This window comes from Thamnophis elegans, chromosome 3, assembly GCF_009769535.1.
Source record: "Thamnophis elegans isolate rThaEle1 chromosome 3, rThaEle1.pri, whole genome shotgun sequence".
Taxonomy (NCBI): Eukaryota; Metazoa; Chordata; class Lepidosauria; order Squamata; family Colubridae; genus Thamnophis; species Thamnophis elegans.
The window spans coordinates 127772581-127784544 of NC_045543.1; the positions used below are offsets into that span (position 1 = coordinate 127772581).

Consider the following 11964-nt stretch of genomic DNA (forward strand, 5'->3'; position numbering starts at 1 on the left):
AGGTATATTAAAACTAGCAGGTGATTAAAACTAGAAGTGTGCATGAGAGTTGATTGAATACCATCAATTCAGGCTACTTTAGATTGATTTTTTTTTTTTTTTTTTGCAACTCTGCGAGGCAAAAGCAGCCCAGACATAGGTATATGAATTGGAGCAGGAGTAGTGGGATTCAAATAATTTAACAACTGGTTCTCTGCCCTAATGATTTCTTCCAACAACCAGTTAACCAAACCGCCCAGAAAGTTAACAACCGGTTCTCACGAAGTGGTGCGAGCTGGCTGAATTCCACCACTGAACTGGAGGTACAAGGAATACAATCTTCAAAACCAAAACTGATTTATGTCATCCCTGATTTTTCTCCCCCCAATAAAAGAAGAGATAAGGGACAATAAAACCAACATTAAAATAAATGAAAACCTGCTTGCAGAGGAGATGCAGAATGACCTTCCCTGAATCTGGATATTTGCTTATACCCTCTGCATGTACCCATCTGAAATTAAGTACAATTGATCTTTGAAGAAGGAATAGTTGAACATGCAAACTTGTCCTATTCTTTCTTTATTTGGAAAGATTGGTTGGTTGGTTGATTGACTGATTGATTGACAGACTAAAGATAGCTCCCCCCCCCCATTCTAATGATTATGCTTTGGATTTTGGACTTAGAGCCAGATCATTCAGGGTATACCCCCAGTTAAAGACCTATCTTAAAAATGTGTAAGTTTTAGCATTAACTACTGAGTGATTACAAGGCTTGTCCATTGTACTAGACCCATATCAGTTCAATAAAACAAAATCTTCCTGGAGCAAAACATTTTGTGTTATAATAAAATATTGCAACACTCAGCCTACTGAAGTTCTGAGATACAAAATTCCACACTTTGTCTCCCAGGGAAAAAAGTCTTATTGGCCAAGTCTGTTACCATTAGGCTTCTGTTTGGATGTTAGATTTGGGCAGACAGAACATGCCTTATTGTGCAACTGATGAGTTGGCTTAAGTTGGCCAAAGGTGCTGCTGGGGTTTATTTCCAGTAAAAGAAAATGTATGAGTATGTAAATCTGGTTTGAACTACGGACTTCTTGGTGCTCTCTCTTGGTTGTTTGCTTGTAATTACCAACTAGGTAATGTCATCAGTTTGAGTAAATGTGAGGTTTATTATCTGTGTATAATAGTTTCCCCTGCCAATTTTAGTGAGAGATTAGTTTCCTTCTTAGTGGTTCTTTGATTAAAATATTGTTTTCTGCTTAATTGTTTGTCTGGTGTTGATCACTGCTTATCTGAGTGTTAGCTGCTGGAAGAAATGTCTTTGCAGAAATGTCTTTGATAGGTTGTTTCCTTCTTGATTTTTTTTTTTATTCTCTGTTTTGAACTGCATGCAGTTTAGTTCCATTTGTCTACTGATGATTGATTTGTCTAAATGCCAAGGCTACAAGAATTCCCTAGCATTTTTTAGGTGGGCTTGATCCTAAAGCATGGGTATCCACCCTTTTGGCTTGCCTGGGTCACACTGAATGAAGAGGAATTTTTTGGGGCCCACAAATAAAGTATATAATATAGTAAATGTATATAAAATCATATAATAATGTTAAAAGTTTGCAAACTTGTGGGGGCCGCATTATCAGCTGTTCGTGACGGCCATGGATTGGACAGGCCTAATCAAAAGTATAACAGTTTGCCAGTTGAGACTTTGGTTGAGACTGTCCATGTGTTCTGAAATTAAGGGATTTTACATTGAGGTTTATTTATTTTTATTACAAATGGAAAGCATCTTTCCTATCTTTCCTATAAGAGCTGAGCACATGCTACCTGAGAGGTAGATTGGGCTTAGACCAACTTGGCCATGACTTTCTATGGTTGATTGGATCATAGTTTCACTCAGTTTCCCAAATCCTAGTCCCAATGCTTACTATCTTACACTGATTACCGTATTTTTCAGAGTATAAGGCGCACCAGAGTATAAGACACACCTTAGTTTTTGGGGAGGAAAATAGGAAAAAAATTCTGCCTACCAGGTATTCATCTGGCTAGAGTCCTTAGTCTGGTCGGCTTCAGCATATAGGTTTGCTGGTTTTGAGGATGTGCTTTTTATCCCCTGTTTGGGGATAAAAAACAGCTTCTAAAGCTAAAGCACAGCTGATCATTGGAGAGAGAAACAATGAGAAAAGCAGGCAAAGCACAGAAGATTGCTTCACTCTTTAGCATCTCATTGGGGCTGAAAAAAAGCTTGGAAGATGCACCCAAATTTTCAGCCTCTTCGGGGGGGAGTGCTTCCTATAATCCGAAAAATATAGTAATTATTCTGTTGCAAACTGGTTTGACTGTACCTGCATTGGACATGCAATGGCATCAACGCTAGCATTTAACCAATTAAAGTTGTGTTCATTTCTTCAGGAATATATTTTAAAAATGCTTCTGAGTTTCTATACAAAAGTAATTGCTTCCCCAGGCATCACTCTTTGGGGGCTGTTTATTCAGTTTGTGTGTAGCCCAATGCTTCTGTGTTAGAGAGAGACTGCTTGTCAAAAAGACACAAAATTTGTTCTTTGCAATAAAATGCTCTTAGCGGTTGATGTTGCACCATCATTTACAGGAAGTTGCACATGAAAGCTCCGCAGGCCACCACTGTAAACGTTGCAAAGTCTTTGTTGCTTTTCAGATGTTTAGAAAAGATTTTACCCAGTTAAAGGAGAATAAGGCTTGTATTAATGTTTTGCACCTCTATACCTGATGCTTTCTGAAGCATGCCACCCTGTTTAATATGAACTGAAATCATTTTGTCCGGGAGTTGATCGCTCACCTCTTACATTTCTAGCTTTCTATGCCAGAATAACCCGCAACCTTTCTAATGAAGGCTCCCTCTGGTGTTTGATTTTTTTCTAGAATGCAGCCAGCGACTTGTTTGGTCCTGATATTTTTGCTCCTGGATATTCTGTAACCCATACTCTGACTACAGCAGGACAGCCTTCCAGTGTGCCAACTAACCCACTAGACCTCTTCAAAACCAATCCTCCTACAGCAGCTCCCATACCTGGACTAGGTTGGTAAAGATTGTGAAACACAAACCTAACTACATATTGGCTGAGTATATTGAATTCATGCACGTCTTCTTACTTTATGGTCCAGGGTGTTATGCAAACCCATTAAAAAGGGGGGTTGCAAGGTAAGCAGTAGATTGGTTAATTGTGGTGAAATATGTCAAGGGACGTGGTGGCTCAGTGGCTAAGACTCTGAGCTTCTCAATCAGAAAGGTCTGCAGTTCAGCAGTTCGAATCCCTAGTGCTGCATAACGGGGTGAGCTCCTGTTACTTGTCCCAGTTCCTTCCAACCTAGCAGTTTGAAAGCACGTAAAAATGTAAATAGAAAAATAGGGACCACCTTTGATGGGAAGATAACAGCATTCCGTGTGCCTTGTGTGCATTGAGTCATGCCAGCCACATGACCATGGTGACGCCTTCGGACAGCACTGGCTCTTCAGCTTTGAAACGGAGATGAGCACCGCCCCCTAGAGTTGGGAACAACTAGTACTTATGTGCGAGGGGAACCTTTACCTTATGGTTGACATTTATGAAATCATATTGATAATGGGGATATTTTAGTTGTCCAATGATGAGTTTATTTAAATGAGTCGTTTTATTCTTCCCCAGGTGGCCTGCCTACATCAGCATCCCCAACACCAGCATGGGGCCCCCAGTCTACGGCCTTCGGTCAGCCAACCCCAGTGTTTCCTGGAACTTCTCTGAGTGCTCAGCCAGTGAAATTTGCACCATCTCTCGGTTTCGGTGCTCCTCAACAAGCACCTGGTTGGGGCCAGCCAGCCCCAGGCCAGACTCCAGCTCCTGATCCCTGGAGTCAATCTGTGTGTGTTTCTTCATCCAATGCATGGGCACAGCCTCCTACTAGTGGGAACCCTTTCCATATCAACATGTTTCCACCTTCTCTGGCATCTCACCCTCCATCTATGTTGTCCTCCATGTCATCTACTAGCCCTCCTCCTCAGTTGCCTCCTAGAACTGCACCACAGAAGGAGTGCAGTGTAAAAAAGGAAAGCGATGCCTTTACTGCTTTAGATCCTCTGGGTGATAAAGAGATAAAAGATGTCAAGGAGATGTTCAAAGACTTCCAGCTGACGAAACCACCCGCTGTGCCTGCCCGGAGAGCAGAACAGCAACAACCAGGTAACAAAATAGAGGTTCCTGAAGATGTGGCTGACCACGATCTCATTGGTCTCATTAAATAACCTTCTAGTTCAGTGGTGAGATTCAAAAATTTTTACTCTGTGGGCATGGCTTGTTAGGCGTGGCAGGGAAAGGATACTGTAAAACCTCCATTCCCTCCCCACTCCAGGGGAAGGATACTGCAAAATCCCCATTCCCTCCCAATCAGCTGGGACTCCGGAGGCAGAGAATAGATGGGGGCGGTTGCAGTCAGAGGTGGTATTTACCATAAATTTCCGCTACCAGTTCTCCAGAACTGGTGAGAACCTGCTGAAGTCCACCTCTGTTCTAGTTCTATATCGAACCTCTTCTTGACCATAGATTTATTGAGTGGCCTTGAATAAGCCATTTCTCTTATATTAGCTAAGTGACTGATGCAGAAATTGTGGTATGCGGTGGCATGTGATGCATTGGACTTTACTTTTCAATTTAACTAAGTCTGAGGTAATCGGTGCCTCAGTAGAGAACTTTAGAACTCTATAATATACCAGTGTTCTCAATCTATGGAAACCTGTAGAGTTCAATACTCAGAATTCCCCAGTCACTGCTCAGAATTCTGGGAGTTGACTACCAGGTGAAGAAGGGTGTTGTATATGCTGTCTTGGATTGATAACAAATGTGATGCAACTATAATCAAATAGTTTACAGCTTTGAATTGACACCAGGAGATTCGTTAAAGTCAGAAAGAAACATGGCTGCTTTCCTGAGGCAGCACAAGTCTCTCGTCTTCATCCACAAAGCCACCTTCCATTCTAGAATTCCTGACTTGCTAAAGAAAGTCACATTCTTTATTTTACAATACTAGGAAAGTCCATCGGGATTTTCTTTTTCAAAAGCTTGTGATAATAAGCCAGTTTAGGGAAATCAAAATGAAAGCTTCAGGGCAATTGTAAGTAGGCTGTGAGAATAACCTTGGGAGACAGGAGGAAGAGCCAAAGCAAGGGCAATGATCAGCAAAATGATATCCCAACCCATAAAAAGAACAGGAGTGAAGAAATAATGTCAGAAGAGACCCTCCCTAGTTCTCTTAATAAAGACAAGGGAGGGGAGAAGTAAATATAGGGTTAGCACACATTATTTTGGTTTCCTGTCTGGACTAACTTAAAAGGCTGGCACTAACACTGTGCAACAAAATAAAACAACTAGGTCCCTGACTCCAAAGTTGATTTGTGTTGGTTGCATGAAATCTGGGGATCATGCATGTACAGTATGCGATGTTGGTTGCTTAGCTAGCCTTGACAGGGAGTGCGCAGAAACACATTATGTATTGTTCTTGTGGAGGTATCCTCAATTTGGATGCTGTTTCCTGTGAAGTTCATGTTTGATGCCAAACATGTACTTCTTTGCTACATAATAAACCTCCTGGCAAACCTTTAATAATGTCATTTGGATACGTTGAAGAGTGATCCTTTGTTCAACATAGGGCCTCTGAAGCCTGGTCTGAGGTTAAATGCTGCCCCACTTATTTCCAAGCCTGTTGAAGACCGCTTTGAGAATCCTTTCAAGATGGATCCTTTTGCTGCTCCCTCACAAGGTTTAGTAAGTATCCGGACTCCATTTTTACATGCAGAAAAATGAACATAATAGAAACTTTGTGCTCAAATAAATAGATGGTATCATGGCTTTACTCAGTGGTCCAGTATACGCAAATATTAAGACGATGCCTGGATTGCCATAAAAAGTTAAACCACAAAGTCCACGTTAGCCTAGTTTAGAATGTTGTGTGAAAAGACAACAAGAAATATTACATATAGCTACGATCCAGTGTTTTCTCTCAAGTGGAAAAAAAAAGTGGGCTCCTATAAGCTGTTAAACTGAATAACAAAGCTGTGGCCTCTAATTGGGAGGAGCCAGAATGAGGGGGGGGGTCCCAGTAAAGTAGAAAGACTTTATTCTGAAGGTTCCCCGCACATATGTGCTAGTTGTTTCCAGCTCTAGGGGGCATTGAACTGCTGACCTTTCTGATCAACAAGCTCAGCGTCTTAGCCACTGAGCCACCGTGTCCCATGTTCTTCTTAGTGTACCTTAAAAACAAAGTTCTGATTCACATAGGCGACCCTTTACAGAAAAAGGCACTCCTTTTAATGGCCTAAGAGACTTTAAAGTTAATCAAAAGTTGGCCCACCACATTTTTCAAGCCAGATTTAGTTACGTAATCCAACATAACATTTCTCTGTGTCAGTTACTCTTGTAGAAGAAAATCCATAGTAGACAGATGGGTGGAAAAAGAGAGTTCATACTTATTTGTTAATATCTAATAAGCTGATAATTGGAAAAAGCTACAGATACTTTTAATGAAACGGACGCTGTGGCCCAGAGGCTAAGACGCTGAACTTGTAGATCAGAAATGTCAGCAGTTCAGCAGTTTGAATCCCTAGCGCCACATAACAGAGTGAGCTCCTGTTACTTGTCTCAACTTCTGCCAACCTAGGAGTTCAAAAGCATGTAAAATTGAAAGTAGAAAAATAGGGACCACTTTTGGTGGGAAGGTAACAGCGTTCTGTTCCAGCCACATGACCATGGAGACGTCTTCAGACAGTGCTGGCTCTTTGGCTTTGAAACGGAGATGAACACCACCTCCTAGAGTTGGGAACAACTAGCACATGTATGCCAAGAGAACTTTTACCTTTACCTTTACTCTTAATGAGACATATTTCAGGAAAGCCTTCTTGGTTCGTTTTTCCGAAAAATGATAATTTTAGAAGTATGAATAATTCTCAAGCTACCTTTGATCCACAACTAGTAAGTTGGGTATATTCAAACTGGGCTAAATGTAGGTAGACTGTACAGACTTCCTTGGTGCTGAACTAAATGAGCCATTAAACTGGGTAAGTTTTGGGCCTGAAGAGACCAAGCTATTATGGCAAATATTTTGAAGTCCTCCATGTCCTACAGTTTTTCAAGGTGTCAAAATGCCTAAATTGCTTGTCTTTCATCTTTGCAAGAAATCTACATCTCAATTTTGTAACATGTAATTATTATGCTTAGTTTTCCCCTGAAAAGTATACGGTGGTAACATTAGCTGCTAGAAAAGTAGTGCTTAATTTTGCTTCTGTACGTCAAAAAATTCTAAAAATATAGGAGTGTTCAATGTACCTTTGGCTTGGCAAAAAGTTTGTCTGCAAAAATATCTTCAAATCATGGTGATTTTTTTTCCCTTGTCTCCAGATTACAGCTCAACAACAGCAATTGTCTTCTGTTCCTTGTAATGACCCTTTTGGAAACCCATTTGCATAAATTAGGTTGGTAAGTGATATTTAATGTAGTTATTACTACTTAGCATATGATTAGAATATTACAGATGAGAAATAAACATATACACATAATCCATATAATTGTATTCAAAACTTCTATGGGAAAAAGGCAGGGGCCTCATAATGGGATGTCCAGTTCAGATATCCAGCTGATCGGTTCTGGCATTCCTTCATGCAGATCTTCTAGGAAACCAAAGAACACACATCCTGGGCAATCTTAATGGTTTGCATATTGGCACCACAATCACCTCAAGGGCAATCTTTCCATTCCCACTGATACAAGACAGAGGAACTTCTTCCAGTATCATATCTAATTCATCCAGACAGAGGGAGGTAGGGTCAGGCCATAAGGAGGTATCCTGGACCATTCCTCTCTCCAGGCATTCTCGGGGTTAAATTAGGCAGATGTTAAATGAATAGTGGTTTATTATGCTGGACGCTGTGCCTCAGAAGGTAAGACACTGAGCTTGTCAATCAGAAAGGTTGGTGGTTCGAATCCCTACCACCGCATAATGGAGTGAGCTCTTGTTACTTGTCCCAGGTTCTTCCAACCTAGTAGTTCAAAAGCATGTAAAAATGCAAGTAGAAAAATAGGAACCACCTTTGGTGGGAAGGCTACATGACCAGGGAGACGTCTTCAGACAGCGCTGGCTCGTCGGCTTTGAAACAGAGATGAGCACTGCCCCCTAGAGTCGGGAACGACTAGCACGTATGTGTGAGAGGAACATTTACCTTTTACTTTTATGCTGGCCTATTTAAATCTTGTAGTGGGCTATGCATTGTCCTGGTGAATAGGGAAGGTTGTGTTGTTAAGCATCCTTGATTTCAGCCAATCAAGAGCTCGTTGTCTTCTAATATGGAAATATATGATATTGCTAAGTACTGGTAACCATTGCACAGAAGTGGGATGCAATGTGCCAGAAATGATATGCATTGTCCGGTGCAATTGGCCACTGGCCATTTGGGTGTGGGTGCTGTTAAGCCACATGCTGGCACAATATTCAGCTGTGGAATAAACCAAAGCCACAGCTGTTGTTCCTAAGGTGTTAGCTTCAGCACGGCAAGATGTCCCAACTTTAATGTACTTAATGGATCTTAACAATGTATTTAATTTAAATTGATATATTTAATTTACTTAATGTAGTGGCAATCCTATTTAATTTTGGTTTTGAAAAACCCATCTGAACTCAACTGAATAGTCAGCAACGTTTTAAGGCCCGATATATCAACATGGGCTTTTGGCTGATGGCAGCCGGAGTTTCCTTAAATTGAAACAATTTTTAAAAAAAAACAAATCTAAAGTTTTGTGAGAATATAAGATTCTCTTACACAAGATTTCTAAATTTCAGTGTTCTCCTTTGAAAATGAATGAGATTTTATTTAAGACTAGCTGATAACCCATAATTGTCCAGTTATTTATTTATAAAGGGGAAATGTCCAGACAAAACGTAATTTCTAATGTTGGATTTTCCCCCTTATCATAGGGAGCTCCCTTGTAGAGTACTGTGAAGCACTACCATGGGAACTCCACCGTGCTATACAGTATAAGTCATTTTACAGCAGTACAGTAGAAGCCATTTGAAGGCACAACAGGCTATATCATAACAGAACACATACTCCTAGGGGTTTGGGGGATGTCTTACTTCCACAGTTGTTTCCAGAGAATAAGTCATCTGTGTACCGTTTGGTTGAAATTGCTCAATGCATTCCAGAGCTATACTGGAACTCACACAGACAGACAGACACACACACACACACACACACACACACACACACACACACAAAGAGCCATTTATAGATAGATAGATAGATGATAGATAGATAGATAGATAGATAGATAGATAGATAGATAGATGATAGATAGATAGATAGATAGATAGATAGATAGATGATAGATAGATAGATAGATAGATAGATAGATAGATAGATAGATAGATAGATAGATAGATTTATTTGACAATTTCATATGACTGCTGTATATTACTTAATTATAAATGTTGCAAGTATTCTTTTGGAATACAGTGAGATATCCAGATGTTCATGGGCATTATATTCTAAATATAATTCTAAAGTATTCCTCAGTTAAACAAAACAAAAGCAATACTTGTCTATACATCCAGGTAGTCACCTTTTTAATAAAATTTGTTTCCCACAGCCCACCAAATGTGAAAAGAAAACAAGTGTTATGGAATGCAGCTCTGAGATGTTCATAATCCATCTCATTTCTCTTCACGACAAGTGGGTGTTATTGGCAAAACTATAACTGGATTGTTGGGTCAAACAGATGCAAGAAACAACTGGACACTGAGATTACTGTCTTCAGTCTGCATTATCTGCCTCATTCAAGTTAAGACCTTGGACCTTCTTAAGCTAAGGAAGCAATTTGCTTGAGACCAAACTGGAACTGGTGGTAATTTTTAGCCCGTGTGGATGGAAGAAAACACTCTATGGTGTCTCTTATTCCTTCACTTTCCGTTTTCATCAATGCTTAGAAGCACTAAATGTGAAAAATGAAAGAGAAATGAATGGTTCTTTATGGACAAAGACACACAGATTTGTACTCACTTCTGCACAAAGGAAGACCATGATGTCAGCAGCACTGAGTTGCCAAGAACATAAAAAAATAATAATCCAGTGCTATTGTAGAGTTTTCCTACCAATATTACTACAATTAAAAAAATTCTAGCACTCTTATGTATGGCCCACCCAAATGTCAAGGTGAAAGAATATTTAAATTATGAAATGGGCAAATATTATATTACTCCTAACTGGTGAGTTCTAAAAATGGAATTGCTAGCTCTAAATTATGCAAATTGAGACATCTTTGATGGTATCTTGTCCAAGATATGAAATGCTGTTTTCCTAGAACATATTTTGTTATGGATTGGTCTCTGGTAAAATTCTTGTTTTTGGAATCAGTGCCCCCCAAAAAGGTAGATACAAATACGGATAAGTGAGTTTTAACATAAGTTATTAAACTGGAAAGCAATTGTACTTTGAACAACTAGTCTGAACAAAATGGTATTCATGTCTATTAATTATGATATTGCTAGAGGCTGATGATCCACTCTTTAAACAATTGGTTTAATAAGCAATAAGTTGGACAAAGCTATTGTTAACAGCTGGGTATCTCTCCAGTACAGCATTTACCAATATGAACTTGAAATGGTATCCATGTTTAAATGTTTAGGTGAACGCAACATGGTAATCTACTTCCTAAAAAATACCAAGTCTCCAGTGATCCATTCAGCTCTGTATAATACTCTATTGCACATTCCTGTAATACAAATCTCTCTGTATATGTGATTGTCTCAGACTGAAAATACAGAAACTACTTCTGGACTGTGTTACACTGTAAAAAGTACTCGGGTGTTCTGGCAATTAAATGTAACTTCATTTCAAATTGGCACTCAGAGGAAATGTTTGATGATTAAATATTTTCTTTACTTGTGTATGGAAGAACACCTGCGCCTGGTGGACTAATTTCAGTTTAGTGATCAGATAAACTATTAAGTAGAACGATTTAATGAAACCGGGATTTTTAATTTCTCTAAAATATAAGCAGCCACTGAATGCCAGTGGATGGTGCTATTGATCCAGTGAGTTGGTATGTAACTCAAAGTTTTGTGTGGATTATGAATTTACAGTACAAAATAACCGAACAGTTGAAAATGAGGGTATCCCCTCTTGAGTGCTTATAGCTGTTGATCCTGTTCTTTTACCAACTAAGCATCTAAGTAGAGTCTTAGATAGCACTTAGCAATAGCACTTAGATTATATATTGCTTTACAGCCCTCTCTAAGTGGTTTACAGAGTCAGCGTATTACCCACAACAATCTGGGTCCTCATTTTACGATCTTGGAAAGTTGGAAGGCTGAGTCAACCTGGAGCCTGGTGAGATTCGAACTGCCAAATTGCAGGCAGGCAGCCGGCAGGCAGCAGAAGTAGCCTGCAGTACTGCATTCTAACCACTATGCCACTGTGGCTTGTAGTAATATGGTTTTTTAATAGAAAGGTTTCTTCACCTTATATGCTAGCATCAGTGTAGAAGCCCATTGTAATCGAACATGCACCTGCAGCAGCAGAACAGGAGGATTTGGCCAACTCAGAACTTTCTCAGCAAGAAACCAAGTTCAAGACACTACATAGTCCTGAGCTGGATGGGAGAGAGATGGGAAGAGGTTGGCAAGATTGATGTCAGGCCCAAGCCCAGAGATGAGGCAGATCCAAACAAATCCAATCCTTTATTGACCTACAACTAATAGACAGAATCTTGCCAAACTGAAGTTATCCTGAGAGATTCTAGATATGAACCTTCCTCCTCCCCATCACACACACACACACACAAACAAACAAACAAATAAACACCTCCCTTCCAGCTGAGGACTTCTCACTCTCATGATCCAGGCTCTTTCTGAGAAAGCTACGAATCTCACTTCTGCTCCTGCAGGTACATATCCCATCACACTTATGGAGCAAATAAATCCTATTTGGACAT

General features: G+C 39.9%; 1 protein-coding gene across 2 annotated transcripts in view; it reads left to right on the forward strand.

Moving 5' to 3' along the window:
• DAB2 (DAB adaptor protein 2) overlaps positions 1-10553 on the forward strand; it is a 51478-nt gene extending 40925 nt beyond the window's left edge. The window contains exons 11-15 of one of the 2 annotated variants that reach the window (XM_032213622.1): positions 2879-3035; positions 3643-4173; positions 5636-5751; positions 7381-7458; positions 9622-10553. In XM_032213622.1, the coding sequence (XP_032069513.1) occupies positions 2879-3035; positions 3643-4173; positions 5636-5751; positions 7381-7449 (873 nt within the window). In that variant the 3' untranslated portion in view covers positions 7450-7458; positions 9622-10553. The remainder of the gene's footprint in view (positions 1-2878; positions 3036-3642; positions 4174-5635; positions 5752-7380; positions 7459-9621) is intronic. The other variant, XM_032213623.1, reaches the window with a different exon arrangement.
• The last annotated feature ends 1411 nt before the right edge of the window (positions 10554-11964 follow it).